The following is a 26,594-nucleotide window of genomic DNA, read 5'->3' as shown; positions in this document are numbered from 1 at the left end:
AGAAAGCGCCCACGTCTGACTGAGGTTCCAGCTCTTGGCCTGCTTCTGAAGGTCCGTCCCAGATACCTTTCGCTCTAAGGCATGGGCTGGGAGCTTACTCCTCACTCAGCCCCTTAATCAGGCCTGGTGGGAGCCTCTGGAGAAGCTTCACTGCCCTGTCTTGCTTCTTTGGGGTGATAGCCAGCCTCTTTTCCTAAGTGTTATAGGAAGTGCTAACCTGGAGGTCTGTGAAGTGCAGGGGTCTCTCCTGGGCTCACTGGCGATTTCTAATGGCTTCACATTATCTGATCCCCCTGAGTTCTGCATTGAGGGAACCAGGCAAATAAAGCGCAAGGCCGATCTGGAGTTCTCGCTGCATTCGTGGTTAGCGCAATCTAGAACACTCCGATGCCCTGTTACGCAGCTTTGTGTTGCAAAAAGGGGATTTGGACAGAGTCAAAAAAGCCTGAGTGTAGGCTCTGCTCCATGCCCACGGTGGAAACCAGGGGTTCTCAGTCAGGGGGATTTTCCCCCTGAGGACATTTTGCAGTGTCGGGAGACATTTTGGGTTGTCACAGCTGTAGGGAGGGTGCTGCTGGCCTCTAGTGGGTAGAGGCCAGGAGGCTGCTGGTTCTCCTGCCATGCACAGGGAAGTGGCTGGCCCTGAATTCAAGAGTGGTGCAGTGGAGAAATCCTGCTGTAAACCTAGGCCTTAGTTTCTCCGTCTATAAAATGAAGTCAGTCTAGATCAGTGTTTTTCAAACTGAGTCATGAGCCACGGGTCCTAAAATTAGTTTAATGCTTATAACTAGCATTTAAAAAGGCAAAATAGAATAGGATAGAAACCATCAGAAAATACTGGAGTGCATAGTACACGGCAAAAGTAGTTTTTTTTTTTTTTTTTTTTTAACTGAGACGGAGTTTCGCTCTTCTTACCCAGGCTGAAGTGCAATGGCGCGATCTCGGCTCACTGCAACCTCCGCCTCCTGGGTTCAGGCAATTTTCCTGCCTCAGCCTCCTGAGTAGCTGGGATTACAGGCACGTGCCACCATGCCTAGCTAATTTTTTGTATTTTTAGTAGAGACGGGGGTTTCACCATGTTGACCAGGATGGTCTCGATCTCTTGACCTCATGATCCACTTGCCTCGGCCTCCCAAAGTGCTGGGATCACTGCGCCCGGCCCAAGAGTAGATTTTTTGGTTGTTGTTGTTGAGATAGTGTCTTCCTCTGTCACCAGGCTGGAGTGCAGTGGTGCAACCTCTGCTCACTGCAACCTCCACCTCCTGGGTTCAAGAGATTCTCCTGTCTCACACTCCCGAGTACCTGGTACTACAGGCATGTGCCACCACACCCAGCTAATCTTTGTATTTTAGTAGAGATGGGGTTTCACCATGTTGGGCAGGATGGTCTCAATCTCCTGACCTCGTAATCCGCCCACCTCGGCCTCCCAAAGTGCTAGGACTACAGGCTTGAACCACTGTGCCTGGCTGGCAAGGGTAAATATGTGAAATGTGTGTGTGCGTCCCAAGTCATAAAGTAAATTGTGTTTTTACTATGCTTTTTGAGCAAAAGAGTTTAAGAACCGCTTGTTTAGATCCTTCCTGCTGCTGTCATATGTTTTTCTGAGTTGTAGGCCTCTCTAGGTTACACTTTGAAAAATCCCACTGCCAGGCTAGGCACAGTTGCTCATGCTTGTAATCCCAGTACTTTGGGAGGCTGAAGCAGGAGGATTGCTTGAGCCCAGGAGTTAGGGGCCAGCCTGGGCGACATACCGAGACCCCTGTCTGTACAAAAATATACAAAAATTAGCTGGGCTTGGTGGCACACACCTGTAGTTCCAGCTATTTGGGAAGCTGAGGCGACAGGATTGCTTGAGCCCAGGAGTTCCAGGGTGCAGTGAGCTGTGATCACATCACTACATGTCATCCTGAGCGACAGAGCAAGACCTCAAAACAAGAGAAAACAAAACCCCCAATTCCCTTGCCACTCCCGTGCTCCAGGTGTGGCCTGACTGCTCCTCAAGCCCCCCTCCACCATCACGGGCCAGGAATTCTCCACCTCATGCAGTTCAGTCGTCACTGAAGGGCACGAGGCAGCCCCGCTCCTGCTCCTAGACTGCTGTTTTTGGTTTGTCTCTGGGCGGGTGGGGGCTGGTTACCACAACCTAAATTAGCCCCTTCAGGAGCCCCAGTTCCTGCAGCAGGTGAAGCTCGGGGCGGGCGGGGGGGGCAGGCAGCCAGCACCACCTCCCCTGACTGCCTGGCGCTGCCTCACGGGGGCTCAGCCCCGGCTTGTCGCTTGGACTTCCTAATGCTGGTCTCTCCTGGGGCCGCCCAGAGCAAGCCCTTCACGTACTTAAAACAGCACTCGGGCTGCAGTCCCAGCTCTGTCATTACTGACTGGCTCGGTGATGATGGGCAAGTTACCCCAGGGTCTGCCACCTGGCTGGCCGCGAGCCCCACAGCCTGCACTGGCAGGCTCCTCCAGTATTTACTCTAGGAGGGCGGGACTCCCCTTCCCTCCCACACACTTCTCCTGGTTCTTTCCTGTTTGCGTTTTCTGCTTCTGCTGAATTCTTGGTTGGTTCAGCCTTGCAGGCCTTACTTTTCAAACTTCCAGCCATAGTGACCTCGGGCATTCCTGTGGCACATGCTCAGCTCTGTCCCCTGTGGAGCAAGTACCTTGCTCAAGTGATTTTGCATCTTTGAAAGCCTCTAAGTGCTGCAGATCCCCAGAGTAGGGCCATGCCAGCCCCAAGCTGCCTGGCTGCCTCTGAAGCTTTCCCTACCCATCCTCCAGCCACAGTCCCTGGCAGACTTGGTCCCACCCATGCTTTCTGCATCCCCAGGAGAAGGAGAGACTGCAAGGAGAGGCTCACGGGGTCCCTTTCCCATTTCCGGGAGGGAGATGCCTTTGGATCAGAGGTGAGATATTGGCCGAGTTACCCAGCGAAGCTGGGCAGAACTCCCCATCCATCTGCCCTGTGAGATGGGATGGAAGGAGGATTCGCTGATAGGGTGGCAGACTCAGTGGTAATAAGGGACCCGGGGCCTCAGACCTCCTGGGCTCATTTGTCTGCTGTCCAGCAGGTGGGGGCTTCTGTTCTGGCAGGTCTCCAGTGAGGAGTGTGAGTACATCCCCGCCCTGTCGAATGGGCTCACTCTGGGCTGTGTGTAGTGTTCAGAGAGCCAGCTCCAGGAAAGGCCGAGGGAGGGATTTGGTCTTGGGCCCAATGCCCTGGAGAGCTCCTGGGAGGGAGTGCAAACTGGAGGTTATTACCTGGTTGTCCTACTTTTCTTCAACATTTTATTATGGAAATTTTCAAACATACAGAAAAGTTGAAAGACTTCAAGATCCATACACTCCTCTCTCAGATTCTAACGTTACTGATAAACGAAATACAATTGAAAATTAGTTATTCTATTTACGCAATCACTTCTCCCGTTGTTTGTTTTTCTTTCGCCAATGTCTTGCTGTCAGTAAGTTTGTTCAGCTTTTAAAGGTTTGCTTGCTGTAAAAACTGTTCTAGATGGGAACGCAGAGTAAGGGAGACTCCTCGGCTCAAACAGGACAAGTCCCCTTTCACTTGGTGCGCACCTCCTTTTTCTCCCAGCTGCGTTTATCTGGAGCACGCAGAACACGGTTTAGGGACTGTGGGTGGTCTGCGTGTCTTTCCTGGTCGCTGCTGCTGCTGGCGTATCATTCAAAACTGTTCCTAGAATAGACTAGTTATTTGTCAACATGGGACAGCCCTTGTTGAATTCCCGCCAGAAACAAGTCTATTCTGCAGCTCATTCTGGTTGGTTTGGAGTGTTTATGTGTTGCGGTGTGCATGGTGTGTGTGTGTGTGTGTCTGTGTGTGTGGTTGTCTTCCTGCAGCCTCAGTTCAGCCCAGAGCCCTACTGGGGACTCTTCCTCTCATGGCTAGGAGCGAGGAGGCCCCTGCCCCAGCTCGCTGTTTTCGTGGATCTTTTGGGCTTGGTTCCACAGACATCTTAACCTCTTCCTGCTGAGAAGAAGCCCACACTTCCCTATCCCTTCTAGGAGAAGAGAGATTTGCTCTTTTTCTTTTTTATGAGACAGAGTCTTGCTCTGTTGCCCAAGCTGGAGTGCAGTAGCTGATCTCAGCTCACTGCAGCCTCCACCTCCCAGGTTCAAGCGATTCTCCTGCCTCAGCCTCCTGAGTAGCTGAGATTACAGGTGCGTGCCACCATGCCCAGCTAATTTTTGTATTTTTAGTAGAGATGGGGTTTCACTATGTTGGTCAGGCTGGTATTTGCTCATTTTTAAGACCAACTTTACCAATTTCTGTCTCCAAGGCTTGAGACCAGACTCTATATTTCCCCTTCTGGTTCTTTTCATTCTTATGACCAATTAGTTATCTTTGAATATCAAAGACCCAGCCGTTCTCAAAACGGTGTGAGGCTTGCTAAGCTTTGGTCATGCGGTGAAAAAAGTCTCTTGCCTGTGTTTCCTCTTTCCTGCCAGCCACCGTCACCCTTGTGGCCCTGTTCAGCACTCACATCCACACCATTCCCAGAGCCTATTTTATCATGTGTCTGGATCTTCAGACATTTCCCCTGTCAACAATTTAGTGTGTCCTTATTAATTCCATGTGCTGTGTAAGGCCTTTGACCCACACGATCTCTGAACTCCTGGATAATCAAATTCAGTAAACTTAGGTGGGGTTCATGAATCTCCATTTTAAATAAACAGCCCAGGGAATCTGACTTGAGCTGTCCTAAGATACCATTTTAAATAGCACTGCTAGGCTTGGGTGGGGGCGGGAGAATGACTCATGCCGAATCCCCGCACTTTGGGAAGTGGAGGCAGAAGGATTGCTTGCATCCAGGAGCTCAAGACCAACCTGGGCAACACAGAGAACTCTTAAAAAAAATTAGCTGGGTGTGGTGGTGTGCACCTGTGGTCCCAGCTACCTGGGAGGCTGAGGCAGGAGGATTGCTTGGGTCCAGGAGGCGGAGGCTACAGTGAGCCATGTTCACATCACTGCATCCCCAGCCTGGGCAACAGAACACAACCCTGTCTCGATGAATGAATGAATGAATGAATGACACTTTCCTAGAGCACCTGTTACCAGTAACTCATAGTGTTGTTTGCTGCCTTACAATGTTGTGTGTTTGTTTCTATTTATACCCAGGTTGTAAACTCCCATAAGCAAGAGATCATACTTTTATTACATTTTTCTTTTGTGATATATAAGAGCCCATGTGAGGGCTATGTATCCAGAAGTCACTCAATAGTTATTTTTAGATGAATGGAAAAATGGGTGAGAAAATGAGATTTTTAGGGAGATTTTTGTTGCTCACTTGTTAAGACTTTTGGGGGCGTTTTTCTGCTGAGAAAAGATTATGTAGATGATGATTCTTAATCAATGTACTAATTGTTTGAGGGGAGTAATAATCGCGACTATTGACTTTTTCTCTTGCAGGGGACTTCCAAAATGGCAAGAGAGTGAGCCTCTCCGTGTATCTCGGGGAATTTTTTGACATCCATTTGTTTGTCAATGGTACTGTGACACAGGGGGACCAAAGGTAAGCCCAGAGTGTCAGAGTTAGAAAGGGCCCGGGGGATCCCCTGGCACAAGCCCTCATTTCTCAGGGGAAGAAGCTGGGGCCCAGAGAACGGAAGCAAATGTGCCAAGGAAGTGAGTAGCAGGGCTGGAACACAGCCAGGTCTCCCAGTTGCTGGTCTAGGCCCTCAGCCACTTCACACCATGGTCTGAACCCTACAACATGGGGTTGGGGTTAGAAGGTGGGAGAGACATCCAGAAAATGCACGAGCGGTCCACTTCTGAACTCAGCCTTTGCCTTCCAGAGTCTCTATGCCTTATGCCTCCAAAGGGCTGTATCTAGAAACTGAGGCTGGGTACTACAAGCTGTCTGGTGAGGCCTATGGCTTTGTGGCCAGGATTGATGGCAGCGGCAACTTTCAAGTCCTGCTGTCAGACAGATACTTCAACAAAACCTGCGGGCTGTGTGGCAACTTGAACATCTTTGCTGAAGATGACTTTATGACCCAAGAAGGTAAGATTTTCTGGGATGCCGTTTCCCTAAGTGTGGCCGTGGTTTTTATTTCCTTGCTCATAAACCTTCACTATCATGTCTCCCCTGACATTCAGTCCTCACTGTGACCTCACCTCAACTCATGTTGCCAATCTTAACTCTTCGCATTCCATTCCAATGCCTAGACCTCTAGTCAAACTAGGTCTTCAAGCTCCTCAAAGCTGGCTTTGTTCAACTTTGAATTCTGGATAGCAACTTACACGTGGTAGATGGTTGGTCAATGCTGGATGGTTTGAGTTGATCCTCCTCAGCCCACTATAGTGGAGTGGATAAAATCTATGGCGCGGTCCTCCACACCACCCAAAAAGGCCAGTTTATGTGTGTGTGCATGTGTGTGTTCATGAGCAATAGGAGGTAATATGGATAATGTGATTATGTGAAAACATTAAAGATGAATATTTCAATCTTCTTTAGATAATTTCAGTTACATAAACATTCAGTCAGTGATATTCCCTTGCCAAAGCTGGACACTTATATATGTTATCTCTCTTCCTTGTGACCCAACTACTTTCTGATTAGAGGGTAAGCATGTAGAGAAACAATTGACTGTTCTTTTCATTGGAATGTACTATAATGGTATGATAGTTTATTTTTGTTTTATCCAGCACTGATTTTGTTGTCTGAGATGTAGATTTAGGGCTATAAATTTCCCTCTAAATATCACTTTGGCTGCACTGTGTGTGTGTGTGTAGTGTATGTGTATATATATATAGTGTGTATGTGTGTATATATGTAATTATATATGTTGTGTGTGTATATATATATATATATATATATACATATGTGTGTGTGTGTGTGTGTGTGTGTGTGTATATATATTTAGAGATTAGGTCTTGCTAAGTTGCCCAAACTGGTCTTGAACCCATGGGCTCGAGCAATCCTCCTGCCTCAGCCTTCCAAGTGGAATTATAGGTATGTGTTACTGTGCCCAGCTGTACCAATTTTGATATGTATATTTAGTTTTATAAATTTTCTAATTTCCATTTTGAGCTCTTTCTGAACCTATATCCATTTAAAAATTCAAATGTTTGAAATTTTTAAAGTTACCTATTTGTAATTAATTTCTAAATTTAGTTAAAAAATTGTAGACTAGTACATAATCTTTGTTTTGCAATTGTTCTATGTATGCTCAAAAATAATGTATTGTCTAATTGGTATAGGACTCTATCTATACTTGTTAAGCTTTTTAATTGTATTTTCCAGATCTTCTGTGTGTTCACTACTTCTTGTCTGCTTAGTAATGACCCATTACTAAGAGAGCTAAATTTTTCTGTAATGGTGTGAATTTATCAATTTCTTCATGCAATTCTGTCAAGTTTTTTTTTTTTTTTTTTTTTTTTTTTTTGAGACAGAGTCTTGCTTTGTCACCCAGGCTGGAATGCAGTGAGGTCTCAGCTCACTGCAACCTCCACCTCCTGGGTTCAAGTGATTCTCCCGCCTCAGCCTCCTGAGTAGCTGGGACTACATACGTGTGCCACCATGCCTGGATAATTTTTGTTTTTAGTAGAGATGAGGTTTCACCATGTTGGCCAGGCTAGTCTTGAACTCCTGACCTCAAGTCATCTGCCTGCCTCAGCTTCCCAAAGTGCTGGGATTACAGGCATGAGTTACCATGCCCAGCCTGCTTTGTATATTTGAGCCTTTGTTATTAGTGTTTAGAAATAGGGAAACTTTCTAGGGAATTGTTCCTTTAATGTAATGACTCTCATTTTTACCAATGCTTTTTGCCTTTAGTCTGTCTGATGTCAATATAGATATTCCACCTTTCTTTTGGTTAGTGCTTGTTTGATGTATCGTTTTCCATTCTTTCAACCTTTCTGTGTGATTTTGTTTCAGATGTGTGTCATGGAAGCACCACATGGCTCAATTTTATTATCGTTGTTTCAAAAGTCAGATTTATTGAAGTTAATTTACAGACAGTAAATTTAATTCACCCTTTCACGTACAGTTCTCTGAGTTTTCACAAAAGTGTAGAGTCATGTAACCACCACAATCAAACTATAGAACGGGTTCATCACCCTCAAAATCACCATGCTCCTTTGTAGTCAAATCCTCCCCCAACTCCTAGCCCCTGGTGGCCACTGATCTTTCATCTGTTTCTGTAGTTCTGATATTTCCAAAATTCATATGACTGTAATCATACACTATTTGGAGTATTTAGTCTTGTGAGTCTGGCTTCTTTCGCTTAACATAGTCTGTTAGAGATTAATCCATGTTGGTGCGTGTAGCAGTAGTCTGTTCTATTTATTGCTAAGGAGTAGTCACCACAATTTGTTTATCCATCCACCAGTTAGTTGAAGGACATTTCGTTCTTTCCAATTTTGGGAAATCATGAATAAAGCCACTCTAAGCATTTCTGTATAGATTTCTAACCTCCCAGTTTTTACTGTGCTTTGATAGGTATAACATAAAATTTACTATCCTTTTTTTTTTTTTTGAGTCAGAATTTCGCTCTTGTTGCTCAGGCTGGAGTGCAATGGCATGATCTTGGCTCACTGCAATCTCTGCCTCCTGGGTTCAAGCGATTCTCCAGCCTCAGCCTCCCGAGTACAGGCTCCCACCACCACATCCGGCTAATTTTTATACTTTTAGTAGAGATGGGGTTTCACCATCTTGGCCAGGCTGCTCTTGAACTCCTGACCTCAGGTGATCCCCCCACCTTGGCCTCCCGAAGTGCTGGGATTATAGGTGTGAGCCAGCTCACCCAGCCAGAATTTACTATCAGACCCATTCGTTGTATCTAGTTCAGTGGTATTAGGTACATTCATGCTGTTATGCAACCATCGCCACCATCCATTTCCAGAACTCTATACTCACCACACGATAACTGCCTGTTCTTCTCTCTGGGCTCCTGGGAGCTGTCGTCCTGCTTTCTGTCTATGATTTTGACTACTCTAAGTATCTCATATAGTGGAATCATACAGCATTTGTCTTTTTGTGACTGGCTTATTTCTCTTTGCATAATGTCCTCAAGGTTCATTCATGTTGTGGCATATGTCAGAATTTTCTTCCTTTTTAAGAATGAATAATATTCCATTGTATCAGAGGAATTTAAGGAAAAAAAATTTCTTTGTGCATGCAGACCATACTTTGCCTATCCATTTATCCATCAGTGCACACTTGGATTGCTTCCAGGTTTTACCTATAGTGAATAATGCTGCTGAATAATGAGCATAGGTGTACAAATAGCTCTTCAAAACCCTGTTTTCAATTATTTTCAGTATATACCCAGAGACAGAATTCTTGGATTGTGTGGCAATTTTATTTTCTTCATATATTTAATTATTTTTCAAATATGTGAAAATTTAAAATACTACCTTTTATAATGTCTATTTCTCTTAAAAGGAGAAAAATTTGATATGCAATTTCTTTTAAAGCATTTTTAAAATTTTTTTCTTTTTAAAAATTTGTATAAGGCCTGGCTTGATGGTCCATGCCTGTAATCCCAGCACCTTGGGAGGTCGAGACAGATGGATCACTCGAGGTCAGGAGTTCAAGACCAGCCTGGCCTACATGGTGAAACCCTGTCTTTACTAAAAACACAGAAATTAGCTGGGCATCGTAGCACACACCTGTAATCCCAGCTATTAGGAAGGCGAGGCAGGAGAACTGCTTGAACCCAGGGGATGGAGGTTGCAATGAGTGAGACTCTGTCTCAAAAATTTTTTTTGTATAAATGTATAGGGTACAAGTGCAGTGTTGTTAAATGCATAGGTTGTGTAGCGGTCAAGTCAGGACTTTTAGGGTACAATATACTTTGTACTCATTAAGTAATTTCTCATCATCCACCCCCTCCTCTCTCTCACCTTTCTGAGTATCCAGTGTCTGTCATTCTACTCTTCCTGTGTGTACACAGTTTTTAGTACCCACTTATCGGTAAGAACAGGTAATATTTGACTTTCTGTGTCTGGTTTGTTTCACTTAACATAATGACTCCAATTTTACCTATGTTGCTGCAAAAGATGTGATTTCATTCTTATGGCCAAATAGTATTCCATTGCGTATATGGACCACACTTACTTACTTTCTTTCTCTCTCTCTCTTTCTTTTTTTCTTTTTCTTTTTCTTTTTTTTTTTGACAGGGTCTTGCTCTGTCTCCCAGACTGGAGGGTAGTGGCATGATCTCGGCTCACTGCAACCTCCACCTCCCAGGTTCAAACAATTCTTTGCCTCAGCCTCCCGAGTAGTTGGGATGACAGCTATGTGCCACCAAGGCCGGCTAATTTTTGCATTTTTAGTAGAGATGGGGTTTTGCCATGTTGGCCAGGCTGGTCTCAAACTCCTGACCTCAGCTGATCTGTCCGCCTTGGCCTCCCAAATTGCTGGGATTACAGGTGTGAGCCACTGCACCCAGCCTACATTTTCTTTACCTAATCATTTGTTGATGGACATTTAGGTCGATACCACGTCTTTGCTATTGTGAATAATGCACAGTAGATATACCAGTGCAGGTATGTTTTTGATACACTGATTTCTTTTCCTTTGGGTAGATACCCAGTAGTGGGATTGCTGGATTGAATGGTATTCCTATTTTTATTAATAATTCTTTGAAAAATTTTCATACTGTTTTCCATAGAGGTTGTAATCATTTACATTCCCACCAACAATGTATAAGAGTTCCCCTTTTTCCTTATCCTTACCAACATCTGTTATTTTCTGTCTTTTTAATAGTAACCATTGTGACTAGGGTAAGATGGTATCTCATTGTGGTTTTAATTTGCATTTCTCTCATGACAAGTCATGTTGAGCATTTTTTTTCATATTCCTGTCAGATATTTGTATGTCTTCTTTTGAAAAATGCCTATTCATGTCCTTTGCCCACTTCTTCCTGAGAGTGTTTATTTTTCATTGTTGCTGAGTTTTTTGAGTTCCTTGTGTATTCTGGATACTAGTCCCTTACTGGATGAATAAGTTTGCAAATATTTTCTTCCAGTCTGCAGGTTGTCTCTTCACTCTGTTGATTATTTCTTTTACTGTGCAGAAGATTTTTAGTTTAACGAAGTCTCATTTGTCTATTTTTGATTTTGTTGCTTGTTTTTGAAGTCTTAGTCAGAAATTCCTTGCTTAGACCAATATCAAGTAGAGTTTGCCCAAGGATTGTTTCTAGAATTTTTATAGTTTCAGGTCTTACATTTAAGACTTTAATACATCTTGAGTTGATTTTTTTCATATATGGTCAGAGATAGGGGTCCAGTTTCATTCTTCTGCATATGGCAATCCAGTTTTCCCAGTACCATTTGTTGAAGAAGGTGTTTTTTCCCTAGCATACATTTTGTCAGCTTTGTCCAAGATCAGTTGGCTCTATTCTGGGTCTCTATTCTGTTCCATTGATCTACGTGTATATATTTATACAAGACTGTTTGGTTACTATATTTTTATAATATATTTTGAAGTCACATATTGTGATGCTTTCAGCTTTGTTCTTTTTGTTCAGGTTTGCTTTGGCTATTTGGGCTGTTTTTCGGTTCCATATGAATTTTAAGATTGTTTTTTCTAATTCTGTGAAAAATGACATTGGTACTTTGATAAGGATTACATTGAATCTGTAAATTGCTTTAGGCATTATGGTCATTTTAACAATATTAATTCTGATCCATTAGCATGAAATTCCATTTTTAATTTTTGGAGAAACTACCATACTGTTTTTCACAGTAACAGTACCATTTGACATTTCCACCAACAGTGCCAAAGAGCTCCAATTTCTCAACATTATAGTTGCTTTTTTTGATAGTTGCCAGCCTAATAGGCGTGAGGTGGTATTTATGTACAAATTTTTGTGTAGACATATGTTTAAATGTCTCTTAAACATATGTCTATATTTTAAGTGTCTCTATTTTATTTACATATATTAAATATATATAATATATAATATATTAAATAGATAATATATAATATATACATTATACTTATTTATATATGAATAAAATATATATTTAAATTATATATTTATATATAAATACATATATTAATATATATTAAATATCATATATATTTATACATATTATTTATAAATATATATTTAATGTAATATATAATATATAATTTAAATAATATATATAATATGTATTATACAATTTAAATAATATATAATATATGTTATTTATATATTTATATATTAACTTATAAATAATATATAATATATTATATTTATATATATTTAATAATAATAATGATACCACTATATATATTAGCAATTTAAATATATTTATATTAGCCATTTAATATAAATATGTATATTTTTAATATATATAAATATATTGCATATATATTTTACATATATTTACATATGTAAATTTTACATTATATATATTTAACCATTTAATATATAAATATATATATTAAATGGCTAATGTAAATATATATATTTAAATTATTTTAGTATATATAGTGATATCTCATTATTATTATTTTAATGTAACATGATTCTTTCTGCCTTTTTACTATAAAGTTCTGCATCTTTCCATTCATTTTAAATTAAATGTTTTGCTGATATATTTGGATTTATATTTACCATCCTTATTTTGTGTTTTCTACTATTGCTGTTTTTTCTATGTTATTTCTTTTCCTGTGACTCTCACTGTCTCCCTTACTTTATTCAAATAAGTATTAAGTTTGGCATTATTATTGTGGCTTTACACCATCAGTGCTTGTTCAGATATGTCTTAATTTTTTTTTTTTTTGGTAGAGTTGGGGGGACTCACCATGTTGCCCAGGCTGGTCTTGAACTCCTTCAAGGAGGAGGCTGCTGGCTCAAGCAGTCCTCCCACGTTGGTCACCCAAAGTGCTGGGATTACAGGTGTGAGCCATCATGCCTGGCAGGATTTGCATTCATGTTGAACAGATTCTTTACTCATAATTTCTCCTTTCATTTGGGTTTAATTTCTGTTTTCTTAAAAAAACACTCTTTAGTAGTTCCTTCATTCAGGGCCTGGTAGTTATAACTGAAGCAAATCCTCCTTCTTTCTTATGTGACACTTTAGCTGGGTATACAGAATTCTAGTATGACAGTTATTTCTCATAGAACTTTGAAGAATTCCATTGCTGCTGCTGAGAAGTATGTTGTCAGTCTAATTATTATTTGCATCTAGGTGTAGGTTTTATTATTATTATCTTGCTTGGGACTTATTGTGATTCTTGCATCTGATGCTTTCTTTCATCAGATTTAGAACATTTTCAGTCATTTTTTTTCCTTTGGTAACTATGAGAAATACATTGAATATTTTTATTTCATCCCCCTTTTTATTTTACCTTATTTCCATTTTTTTCTAGCTCTTTATCCCTCTGTGTTGCTTTTTAGGTCATTTGCTTGGCTCAAGTGTTGTGCTCATGCTGGTTGGTGAGAATTAATTGTGTGTATCTTTTTCCGGCTCCACATTCACTACTGTTACATTGGTAACTTGAAACTGGCCAGGGTAGACGTATTTACTCACTGGAAATCAGCAAATACTGTAAATGAGAGCTTTGTTTTTTTTTCCTGGAGAGGAGGATTATCAGCTCATCTCTACTTATATCTATCTTGTAATTCACTAATTCTCTCTCAACTGTTTCTAATCCGCAGGTGATGTCTAACTGATCAATAGAGGTTCCTCTTTATTTCATTAACTATATTTGTATTTTAGAAGGTAAACCTGGCTCTTTTCTACTCTATTGTTTTTCTTATTGTCTTATTTTATAAAATTTGTATTTCTTCGTTACAACAATAATTTTTTTTTTTTTTTGGTGACAGAGTCTCACTCTGTCATCAGGCTGGAGTGCAGTGGTGCGATCTCGGCTCACTGCAACCTCTGCCTCCTGGGTTCAAGCAATTCTCCTGCTTCAGCCTCCCAAGTAGCTAGGACTACAGGCACATGCGAACATGCCCAGCTAATTTTTGTATTTTTTAGTAGAGACGAGGTTTCACCATGTTGGCCAGGATGGTCTTGATCTCTTGACCTCGTGATTCACCCCCCTCGACCTCCCAAAGTTCTGGGATTACTGGTGTAAGCCACTGTGCCTGGCCCAACAATAATTTTAAATATATTTGTTTTATAACCTCTATATAGAAATTTTAATATCTGAAGTTTTGAAGCTCTAATCTTGTTATTTCTTTGTCTAGTGACTCTTGCTTAGAGTGGACTGTTTCCTGTGTTTCAGAATTCTGGATTGTGAGCTCATCTTTGAAGGTTTTTATGTTAATATTTCAATATGGAGTTACTAAATCTTGTAAGAAGTATAAATTGGAATCTCAAATCCACATGAGGGCTTTCCCACAACTACAAATTTTGAGGGAGACCTTTTTTTCCCTCATTTATCCGGAGGCCAGACTAAGATAACAGACTTGTTTTCTTTTTTTTTTTTTTTTTTTTTTTGGAGACAGAGTCTTGCTCTGTTGCCCAGGCTAGAGTGCTGTGGTGTGATCTGGACTTGCTGCAACTTCCTCCTCCCAGTTCAAGCAATTCTTCTGCCTCAGCCTCCTGAGTAGCTGGCATTACAGGCACCCACCACCAAGCCCAGCTAATTTTTGTATTTTTAGTAGAGACAGGGTTTCACTGTGTTGGACAGACTGATCTTGAACTCCTGACCTCAAGTGATCCACTGGCCTCTGTCTCCCAAAGTGCTAGAATCATAGACGTGAGCCACTGCGCTTGGCCCATTGTTTCTTAGAGTAGGTTTTTTTTTTTTCTGTGAACTTTCTTATGGAGGGTGTTGTCATCCTTTAAGGGTCCCAGCTTCACAATGGGGGTCTCAGGATCTCCTTCCTACATGATACAGATCCAAAGATGGTAAACCCAAGCCCCTTTGTTGGCAAGATTGCCCTGACTTCAACACTCGCCAGTTCTGTTTTTCCATTTCCTCTCCTTATCTTTTCCCTCCTCCTCCTTTTTGTCTTTTGAAATTTCTTCTACTTTTTTGTGAGATTAGCCATAGAATTCAATAGGGCATTTGTCCATTGTAGAGGCACATGTTTCAGTGTTTTCTAACCTGTCATACTGCTAGAAATTGAAGTCCCAGCCCTAAAATGTCTTTCATATTCCCAGGCTCTAAGGTTTAAAAACTAAAAATAGGGTCTATGGTATGAAGAATAAGGTGGTGGTTGTTGGTAAAAATTCATGACTCTGGCGATATTTCAGAAACCATCTTTAAAGGATTGGGGGTTTAGTTGTCTTTGGTTGTTAAAGACTCAGCAATATTTGTTCCCAAACAGTTAATCTGGCTTCCTGACTTCTAGGAATCTGCTCAGCTTGACTTCTACTTTGGCTCTCAGAGAGTTTTCTCTAAGCAGGAATATTTGTAATTCCATCTCTTGGACAGCGTATGTCTCATTTCAAATCTAGTCCCGTAAAGTTTCACTTCGTAGAAGGGCAGGGCTAAAAATGACCCTAGATGTCATCTAGTCTAACTCCTTATTTGCATGTGAGGAACTGGGATCAGCTTAGATCACACAGGGTCATAGAAGGGCTTTGCCCAGGCAACAACACAAAGCCTCCTCTATGTCCCTATCTTAATGTGGTTTATTAGAAAGTGTCAAAACCTGTGTGGTATGGAGTGACTGAGAATCCAGAGAATACCTATCACAATGTCTGGTACACAGTTAACATGTCACAAATTTAAGTTCTCTTGCTACCAATATATCATATTGGTATGTCATATATCAGTTTCCTGTGGCTACCAACACATTATCTCAAACTGGGTGGCTTAAAACAACTGAAATATTTATTCTCTCTGACCTCTCATGGTTCTGGAGGTCAGAATTTTGCAATTAAGGTGTTGGGAGGCCCAAAGCTCCTTCCAGAAGTTCTCGGGAAGCATCTGTTCCTAGCCTCTTCCACCATCTGCAGTCACACCTGACTCACGGCTACATCACTCCAGCCACACCTGACTCACGGCTACATCACTCCAGCCTCTGCCTCTGTCTTCACATTGCCTTGTCCTCTGCATGTGTCTTTGTCCGGTTTCCCTCTACCCATCTCTTACAAGGATAAAGATTATTGCAATTAGGCCCAACCAAGTAATCCAAGAGAAACTCTTGCTCTCAAGATCCCTAACTTAAGCACATCTTTTGCCATGTGAGATAATATTTACGTGTTCCAGGGATTAGGAAGTGAATATATCTTTGGTGGTGGTGGTCGGGGGGGCGGGGGTGGTTTCTACCTGTCAAACCCCAGATAACAACTGACTGTACTCTAAGGTCTCATTTATAGTTTTCTTCCCCTGGGACAGTTTATTTACTACTTGCAAATGTATTACTTGACCTTGAGACATACTTCACTCTTCCAGGCCTGCCTATGCAAAAAGCTGTTCATCCCAATACTGCAAAGCTAGTCGTCTCATACTAGCTTTTAATACAGATTCAGAAGTACTATCAGATAATCAGTTTGCACCAGGCCATGTAGGTCCATGAGGCTCTCACAGTCTATTGTGAGTAGCTAACAGTAGCATGAGCACTGGAATATGAAAGCACAGATGCCACGAGACCCTGGAGCATGCAGTGACCTGGGGGCTGGGCTTAGGTTCTGTGTCATGTCCTTACCTTCATTCTGCAAAAATATGTTGAACATTCACAATCCAGCAGATAAGAATTTAGAGACACAAGACACAGCCCATGCCCTTAAGTAAGGAGCTCACAGTTGAATGGGGATGATTATGAGCAAAAAGAATATAAATCAAAGAGTGATGAGTGTTTTGGTAGAGGGCTGCCCAGGGTAGCATGGGGCACAGAGAAGGGACACCCAAGCAGGCTGGGGTGAGGAATGGGAGTCGAGCTGTTCAGAAAGGCTCCTTGGAGGCAGTGCTTCTTGAGCTGTATCTTGAAGAAGGAATGGAGATAGATAAGGCAATACGGGGAGCAGAACATTCCACATGGAGGGGGGAAGGCACGTGAAAGCATGGAGATGCAAGAGGGAAGGGCTTCTCCTTATCATCTTTCACCTCATCTCCCTCATTGTAATTGTATCCTTCCTTCCTCCCTTCCTTCCTTCCTTCCTTCCTTCCTTCCTTCCTTCCTTCCTTCCTTCCTTCCTTCCTTCCTTCTTCAGTCTCCAACCATCTGCTGAGCTCTGACACCCATGCCCTATAATGTTAGGCTGAGCATTGTCTGCATGCTTGTCGTTTAATTTAATACAAGTTAGATTCAGGTAAAAATAGACCTAGAGCCTGCTATGGTGGCCCATACCTGTAGTCTCAGTTACTCGGGAGGCTGATGCGGGATTGCTTGAGCCCAGGAGTTCTGGGCTGCAGAGAACTGTGCCCACACGAAGCTTGGCATCAATATGGGGGTCTTCTGGGGAGTGGGGACAACTGGGTTGCCTAAAGAGGGGTGAACTAGCCAGGCTGGAGAAAGGTCAGGTTAAAACTCTTGTGCTGCCCAGCAGTGGGATTGCATTTGTGAGTAGCCACTGCACTCCAGCCTGGGAAACACAGCCAGACCCTGTCTCTTTATAAACAAATTAAAACAAAAAACACAGAACCACCAACAGACCTAGAGTTTTCACTCAGAAGTTCTGGGACAGGCATAACTGAAGTGTTATTTTCCTGAAACTTTCCTTCACAGGCACCTTGACCTCAGACCCCTATGACTTTGCCAACTCATGGGCTCTGAGCAGTGGAGAACAGTGGTGTGAACGGGCATCTCCTCCCAGCGGCTCGTGCAACATCTCCTCTGGGGAAATGCAGAAGGTGGGTGTGGCCTGGCCTGGGTGTACCTGGATGGTGTGATTTCTGGATCTAAAAGACAGAAGGACTCAGTCTTATATCCTTCCTTCTAGGGGAGGAATGGACTTACTCTGCAGGTCCTACAGGCCCCTTTCCTCCAAAACTAACTGTGGCTGGAGTTTGGTCAACTCTGATTCTAGAATGTCTCTGTGTCTGGAGCTCTAAAAATGGGTCTGGGCTAATGACTTGGTGTAGTGTCTCAGTCCATTTGTGCTGCTGTAACAGATGCCTGAGACTGGGTAATTTTAAGGAATAGAAATTACTTGTTATACTTCTGGAGGCTGGGTGGCCCAAGATCAAGGTACCAGCATTTGGTGTCTGGCAAGGACCTTCTTACTGTGTCTTCACAAGGTGGAAGAGCAAAAAAGCACACTGAATCCCAGCACTTTGGGAGGCTGAGGTGTTTGGAGGTCAGGAGTTCGAGACTAGCCTGGTCAACATAGCGAAACCCTGTCTCTAATACAAATACAAAAAAATTAGCTGGGCGTGGTGGCATGTGCCTGTAATCCCAGCTACTCAGGAGGCTGAGGCAGGAGAATCGCTTGAACCTGGGAGGTGGAGGTTGCAGTGAGCTGAGATTGTGCCACTGCACTCTAGCCTGGGTGACAGAGTGAGACTCCATCTCAATAAAAAAAAAAAGAAAAAAAAAGTACACTGAAGTACTCTTATCAACCTCTTTTATCAGAGCACTAATCCATTCACCAGGGCAGAGCCCTCAGCACTTAATCACTTCCCAAAAGGCTCAGCCTTTCAATGCCATCACCTCAGGATTTAGGTTCTGACACACACGTTTTGGAGGGACGTGTTCACTTGAACCGTAGTAATAAGTCACTATGCTTTTCTGTTTTAGACTCCAGTGCCCTCTCTTGTCCCCACATATGTCCATCATCACCTGCCATGTGTCTGAAATTTTACCAGCAGAAAAAAGGCACTTTTTTCTTTTTCTTTTTTGAGGCAGAGTCTCACTCTGTCACCAGGCTGGAATGCACTGGGGCAATTTCAGCTCACTGCAACTTCTGCCTCCTGAGTTCAAGCAATTCTCCTGCCTCAGCTTCTTGAGTAGCTGGGACTATAGGCATGCACCACCATGCCCAGCTAATTTTTGTATTTTTAGTAAAGACAGGGTTTCACCATGTTGGCCAGGATGGTCTCGATCTCTTGACCTCATGATCTGCTCGCTTTGGCCTCCCAAAGTGCCGAGATTACAGGCGTGGGTCACCGGGCCCAGCCTAAAGCCACTTTTTACTTAAATGGCTGTTGTAAGCTAGAAATAGGTGGGAAAACTTCCTCTCATATGAGATCAGCTGGAAGGAAAACTACTTTACAGTTGCAGACACTGAAGGGAGTCTGAGCGTGAGACTGTGCCTGAAGTGACACAGTTTAGATGTCAGGATGGCTTCCTGAGGCTGCTGTAACAAATTATCTCAAACTTGGTCCGGTGTAGTGGCTCATGCTTGTAATCACAGTACTTTGGGAGGCTGAGGTGGGTGGATCACCTGAGGTCAGGAGTTCGAGACCAGCCTGACCAACATGGTGAGATCCTGTTTCTACTAAAAATACAAAAATTAGCTGGGTGTGGTGGTGCGAGTCTGTAATCCCAGCTACTCAGGAGGCTGAGGCAGGAGAATCACTTCAACCTGGGAGGCGGAGATTGCAGTAAGCTGAAATTCCACCACTGCACTCCAGCCTGGGCGACAGAACGAAACTCTGTCTCAAAAGAAAAAGAAAGAAAGAAACAAAACCCCAAAAAACAAATTATCTCAAACTCAATGAAATAACAATAGGTATTTATTTTCTCACGGTTCTGGAGGCTAGAGGTCCAAATTTAGCTTCCCTGAGCTGAGATCAAGGTGTTGGCTGGCTCTGCTCCTTTCAGAGGTTCCAGGGGGGAATCTGTTCCTTGCTTCCCCCAGTTTGGGGTGGCAGCAGCATTCCTTGTCTTTGGGTTCATGGCTTCAGTCTCTGTGGTCACGTGGCCTTCTCCTCTTCTGTGTGTGCTAATGGCTGCCAACTCTGGCAAGGCTGGCAGGACTACGCCACTCCTTCCACAGAGCCCTATTGCCACTTACAAGGCAGCCCTGTAGCAGCTCTTTCTGTCAGGGTTGCCCTTCATGATCTCACTCACCAGGACCTCACACTGGAAAGAAGGGGTAGGTGTGGGAAAGGGTGGCCAGGACTGCACTCTGCCTTCACTTGCCGCAGGTAAAGATGGTCTTTGTGCCTCTCAATGTGTGGGTGTTTGGCACAAGAATGCTTTATGTGGAGCAAGATCTCAGTGGATAATTCCCTCTCCACTGTGCGTTGGGCTGACCTGGGCTGGGGAGGTGGGTGCAGCTGTGAAGTTGGACCCACTGGCAACAGGAGTTGCCCTGTTGGGACTGTGCTAGAGGCTCATGATCTGAGGAGCAAGGTTCCTTGGTGGTGCCGTGAGTCAGCCTCCCTGGGAGGGATGTTTATATGCAGGTGGTTTACTGGGAAGCCTCTCAAGAGCAGCCTTGGTAAGGAAGTGAGAGAAGCAGAATTGGGCAGTGGGACAAGTTGAACTGCGTGTGATAGCATTGATAGGGCTGCAATGGGGACTCAGCTGATCCTTCAAGGAACTCGAAGCTGGAGTGACCCCTATTGGTCACTGAATGTGGGCCGCCCTGGGTGAGGAGGTGGAACTCCCTTGGGCTGAGGGCCATTCCTGAGGAATGACTCAGTGGTAAGCCCGTGGCAGCCACCATTGGGCAGCTGGTGAATGAGTCCTCAGGCTCTGAATGGGCACTTACACTGTGGCCCGACACCCTCTATAAAGTTGCTCTACTTGACAGCACCACCTCTCTGCCTGCATCCAGAGAGCAACCACACTGTCAAAAATGTCAGCTGAAGAATCACAAGGTTCATGAACTTAGAGAAGAGGGCTTTTCTAATTGAGAGTCCCCTGCAGGTTGGGAAGTGTAGCCTCTGGTAGAAACTGAAAGCAGGCACCTGAAGGGAGAAAAGAGTGGAATAGAAACTTAATCCAAAAGGGTTGGCTCAGTATACGTATTTAACAGGCTATAGGGGAAGCTATGAATATTCATAATGGGAGGAGGTATTTGCATATACAGTAAGCAAACACGCATGTTACATACAGTCCATGTCCACTTTGGGATGGCGACTTAACATTTAAATGCATTAAAATTAGCCTCTGTTGGTCAAAGGTGAAAAGGAGGACACAGAGGCATCTTGTGCCCAGCCTCTGTAAATCAGCCAGAACCATTCCGTGGTTGATGGTTTCTTGCCAGGAAGGAATGCTGGTCAGTTGTGTGAAAACTTCAAAAAGGGCAGGTCTGGTGGCTTGCACAGTAATCCTAGTACTTTGGGAGGCCAAGGCAGGAGAATAGCTTGAGTTCAGGAGTTCAAGACCAGCTGGGGCAACATGGTGATACCCCATCTCCATTCCTACATATATATAGGAATTAGCTGGGTATGGTGGTGTACCAGTCAGTAGTCCCAGCTACTTGGAGGGCTGAGGCAGGAAGATGGCTTGAACCTGGGAGGCTGAAGCTGTAGTGAGTTGAGATTGTGCCATTACACACCAGTCTGGGTGAAAACATGAGATCCTGTCTCAAAAAGAAAAAAAAAAAACACAAAAAGGCAGGGGGAGTCTCTCCTGCTGGGCTGGTTCTGTTGAACTCTTAGGAAAGAAAATCTAATGGTGGTTGGCAAGGGGAGGGTATAATGAGGTGTGTTCAACCTCCCATCCTGTCATGTCCAGGAACTCAGTTTTAACATTTCTCTGGGGTCCCTTTGGCCAAGGGAGCATCTGTATAGTCAGTTGGGGGAGCTTAGGATTTTATTTTTATTTCTCAAAACCATGCATGAAGAGGATGGTGCCTGACTATACCCAGGACCACTGTCATGATGCACTTGATAGGCCATAGTCACCTTTGTCTGGGCACGGGCAGCTCTGCAGGGTGTGAGCACACACAGCCGTCACCCAAGTGCGCAGCCCCTCAGCAGGGCAGCAGTGCAGGTGCTCTGTGATTTTGTTCATCTGATGAAAAAACAAAGCCATAGAAGGTTAAGTAGCTGCCCCAAGTCGCCAGCTGGCAAGGCGCAGAGCCAGGACTCACGCCCTGCCGGGCTCCCTCCCTTTCCTCATTCTGGTCACATTGGTTCAGGCCACTCAAGTCATTGTGTTTCTCTTGAGGAGTTGGGCTCTGAAGGTTCTTAAGGTTCCTTTAAGTTCTAAAACCCTTTATTAGCCTGGTACAGTGGCTCATACCTGTAGACACAGCTACTCAGGAGGCTGAGGCAGGAGGATCACTTGAGCCCAGGACGTGGAGGCTGCAGTGAGCTACGATTACACCGTTGCACTCCAGCCTGGGCAACAGAGTGAGACCCTGTCTGTAAACCAAAACCAAAACCGAAAAGCGAAACCCTTTCATTATGTGTTTCTGTGAATTGGGCTGGAGAGACAGTATATAATAGTTCTTAATAAATATTGGATGGGTAGATGAATGGAAATTGGTGGTGTTATATATCTAGGGATTGTGACCACAATAATCCAGACTCCTTTACTTGTAGAAATCTGATTTATCTAAGTAAGTACATAAGTAGAGAAACCCAGCCCTCTCCTATCCAGAAACAAAATAAAGCACACCAACCTCACCCTCCTCCCACCCACCCCCATCACCTTAACATGAGAAAGCTTCATTTTTAGCTGGCTACTCATTCAATGAGTCTTCATTTTCATGGAACAATTTGACCTCTGACCAAGGCCTATGTAAGGCCAAGAAAAATATTCTGAGTTGATGCTAAATCCAGCTGCCTAAATTGTGATCAGACAATCTCCACCTTATAAACAAGTACATTCCAAAAGACTTTTTCCCTTGGGCTTTGGTGGTGCTAGGTTTTCTGGTTAGTCCATCAAAGTCTGCATCACCGGGATCCTAGCCCAGTACCAGCACTAACAAAGGCAGACTGAGTTCTAGCATGTGAGGGGAGGGTGCTGTCATGTGAAAGGGAGGAGTTTCCTCTTCTTTCCACTAAAAGTCCTAAGTGCCTGAACCATGCCCTTGATAGCCCCTTGAGTTTCTCTCACCCCTGGACCTTGGCATGGGCGTAGTGATCAAGGTGTGGGCTTGAGTCAGCTCATTTACTGGCTTTGTGACTCTTTTTTTTTGAGACAGAGTTTCACACTGTTTCCTGAGCTGGAGTGCAATGGCGTGATCTCAGCTCACTGCAACCTCTGCCTCCCACATTCAAGTGATTCTCTTGCCTCAGTCTTCTGAGTAGCTGGGATTACAGGCCTGCACCACCACACCTGGCTAATTTTTTTGTATTTTCAGTAGAGGCAGAGTTTCACCATGTTGGCCAGGCTGGTCTTGAACTCCTGACCTTGTGATCTGCCCTCCTCAGGCTCCCAAAGTGCTGGGATTACAGGCATGAACCACCACACTCAGCCAAGAGAGGGATAATATTTACAGTGTTTAGCCCAGTGAGACTTGACTGTCAGGAGACATGATCATGATGAGGAGGAAGAGGAGGAGGAGAAGGAGGAGGAGTCAGTTGGCTTCCCATGTTCTCCCACTGTCCTGTGTTTCCCACTGGAGTGCCCTGCCTTGAGAGTGGGAGCTGAGAAGCAGGCCAACCACACAGCGGGCTTTAAGTATAATGTTGGAAACAGATGCTCAGTACCGCAAAGAAAAATCAGCACTGAGACAAAGGATCTCTCAGCAAGGCAATTTTACTTTCTGCAGAAAGGGTGTTCCCGTTAGCTATCTTGCCATGAGAGTGCAATGAACAAAGGAAAAGCAGACATATTTATCCTTTACGCATTTGGGGTCATCCTTACTGCTGTGTCTGATCTCTGTTAGACACAGAGCCAGACCTCACAATCTAAAAGTGAACTTGATTGGCTAATAACTTAGAACCTTCTTGAATAGGTAAAGAAAATGGAGAACAAAAGGAAAAGAGGAAGTCCAAATAAGGAAGGGACAGGAAGTTGCTTGTCCCTTCCTTAGAAAAGAACTTAGAAAAATAATAGCACAAATATCTTGGTTAAAGGACAAGGACATAGGATATACTATGTGCCTGTAAGCATGTTTACCAGCTACACAGGATAGGGCTTAACAAAGAGTTATTAGCAAAATGCAAGAAGGCTTTGAAGAAAGTCTTTAAAACAAACTATTATTTCTAACACTTATGATTTATTCTTTAACAAGAAAGGAAACTTTGAACTCTACTTCCTATACACAAGCTTCAACACTGATTATTTTTCTCCTTCCCCCTCTCAACTATAACCCATTCCTTTTGGGTAGCTGAGCACAGCTTGAGGTTAGAAGGAAAGCAGGGTGCCAGCCACCTCCACATATCCAGGTGGGTAAGTGATAGGAACCAGCCTTCCTTCTAGAGCTGCTTGTGAACCCAGATGGATTTCAAATTTAGTGCACTTGAGGTATTGTGTAAGAGAGGACAGATTTTCACAATTTCTTTCTTGTTTTCCCCAAACCTGCAGTTGTGCTGTTGGCTGTTGGGTCACCCTCGGCTGCCCTTCAATGTTCTCCAGGCAGGGGTGAGATGAAGGGGAGGTGGTGGGCTCCTCAGTTGGTGACGTGGGTTGGGGTGGCTATGGAGGTACCTCTAATACTGAAACATGCCTTCAAGGCTTTCGTATTCTTGGTCTCATTTTATTTTGCAAATATAGCCCAGAGCAGAGTAACTGCTTGACAAATATTCCCCTGTCCTCAGAATATAAAGGAATAGTCTCATTTATCCATACCGAGTGGGAGGTAAAGACAGGATTCTCAAGTGGAAAACCTGATCCTGAGGCCAGGTTGAGGAGGGAGACTGGGAGGTTTGTCTCCTGGAGACGAAGGGGAGGGAGAATGCAAGAGAAGCCTTGTTTGTCTCCTGGGGCACCTTTTTGAGGCTCCAGCTGTACCCTCGCTACTCACTTTGTCTCCTGGGTGCATTAAAGTCCTTACTAACCAGTGTCCTGGGAACAGCTGAAAAACTGGGTGCCAGGTTCTTAGTGTGGGTCTGAGGCTGCAAACACGTGAGATCTCCCAGAGGCACAAGCTCCTCCCAGCTCAGAACTCCCTGTTTCAGGCTGTTTACCTGAGAAGAGAGGACTGCTTTGTCCTCAGCCAATCAGATAGTGTTTGCCCACAACCGGGGCTCCTTCATTGGCTAGGAAGCACAATGACTCGTCTCCCAGGAGGTGATTAATGTGGTCTTCAGAATTGTTCACAGCCTGTGTAGTCCCACAGGGCCCCCAGGTTCAGAAGTCAGGTCTGGTAAATGATGCATCATTTACAAGTGTCTGCCATTGTGGCCCCAAGGGCCATTCTGGGTGGCAGAGTGTTTTGTGTGGGAGTCCACACTGGCCTTGGAACTTTCCTTGACAGCCTCCAGAATCGATGCCCCCACCCTCTGGGTCTTTCTATCTTTCCAGGGCATAGCAAGGAGTCAGCTCATTCCTAGAGCCAGGTCATATTACTTATTAGTTATACCCAGGGAATGTATGTTTCCTTGTTATGTCAGCAAAACCCAATGCCTGTGTCCACTGGGACTGATAATGGCCTTGTTTGACTGTGTGCAAATCTGCAGTTTTTTCAGTTTTTCAAACTGAACACAGGACGGTTGGAGTCTGGACTCCCAAGCTATGACCATTCAAATAATTGATGTTCACTTGCAGGTAACTGTCACGTAGTGTACATTTTAGAAAGAAAGATCCTTAGATCACTTAAAAAAAAAATGCAGTCAGTCTGGGGAATGGCAGCAAGGGCTGAACCTTGCAAAGGCAGCTCGGCTTTGTCCTGCTGTCCTGTCTGTGACAGGAAGTCCAAGGTTCCAGGGGACTGGGCTTGGGCTGCAGCCAGCTCATACCAGGCTTTTGCTAATTAGAAAAAGGCACCCTTTTCTCAAGAAACTTCACCACCACCCACTGGGAAAAGGCCAAGATTAACATAACAACTAAACATATGATGTACGTGTATGTACATGTGCAGTGTCTACCATATGAACAGTTGTCACTTGGTATGTTGACACTGTGTGCACTGCCTGGCTTGCATCATGGCATGTGATAGTGTTGGCCTGGCTTTCTCAGGGAGGCACAGTCACTGGGACCATCATCTCCTCGCTCAGGATCACTTCCTCAAGACGATCAGTCTCTATTTAGAAACTGAGTGCACCATATATCACTCTGCCTATCTGTGGTGAATCATTCATTGGCAGCATCAACCTCCAACAGGTGTTTAAAGCGGAAGAAATTTCTTTTCATTAATGTTAGGAATCTTAGACTCATACAAACTCAGAGTTGGTTGAGAGTCTAGCAGATATCGGGTTCAACCCCCTGCCTGCTGCATGAATGATCTGCACAGACTATGTCTAGGTAGGCAGGTTATGCTGGGACCTTGACTTTAAGAGTTAAGTCTTTGAGACACCCTTGCTTCCCAGCCATCTTGAAGAGCTCAGCCCTAGGCAGTCCTCCTTGACTCCCCGGTAAATTCCTTCTTCATTCTGTCCATTTGAGGCTAAAACTCTGTCCTTCCATGTCCCTGAATACTGGAGAAGCAGGTGCTTTTGGTCTGGTTTCTCCAGGCCTTGCTCGTGAGGTCACATCAATTGCAGTCCCGTCAGTCACTGAATAGCCTCAGACTTCCTGTTTTCCTGGTCTCTGAATTTGGTGTTTATTAGGTGAACGCAAGCCTTATTTTCTTTGGCCATTCTTGTCTTCACATTCTCTTGCTTTGTCCATTATCTCGTAGAACTCTTTCCCCCTCCTCTGAAACAGCATGTGGTTCACCAGTAATTCCTCTTCCTCCCAGGAAATCACCTGTCCTGCTTGAGCTAACATTTGCAAACAGT

At 43.9% G+C, this 26,594-nt stretch overlaps 1 protein-coding gene across 2 annotated transcripts in view; it reads left to right on the top strand.

Moving 5' to 3' along the window:
- Window positions 1-26,594, top strand: part of VWF (von Willebrand factor) — a 170,843-nt gene that overhangs the window by 8,708 nt on the left and 135,541 nt on the right. For both annotated transcript variants that reach the window (XM_002752243.7, XM_009003456.5), the window contains exons 4-6: window positions 5,429-5,531; window positions 5,815-6,023; window positions 17,593-17,717. In XM_002752243.7, coding sequence (XP_002752289.4) covers window positions 5,429-5,531; window positions 5,815-6,023; window positions 17,593-17,717 — 437 coding nt within the window. The remainder of the gene's footprint in view (window positions 1-5,428; window positions 5,532-5,814; window positions 6,024-17,592; window positions 17,718-26,594) is intronic.

This window comes from Callithrix jacchus, chromosome 9 (genome assembly GCF_049354715.1).
Source record: "Callithrix jacchus isolate 240 chromosome 9, calJac240_pri, whole genome shotgun sequence".
NCBI lineage: Eukaryota > Metazoa > Chordata > Mammalia > Primates > Cebidae > Callithrix > Callithrix jacchus.
Note: the sequence above shows the minus strand (reverse complement) of the source record. Positions and strands in the feature narration are given on the sequence as shown.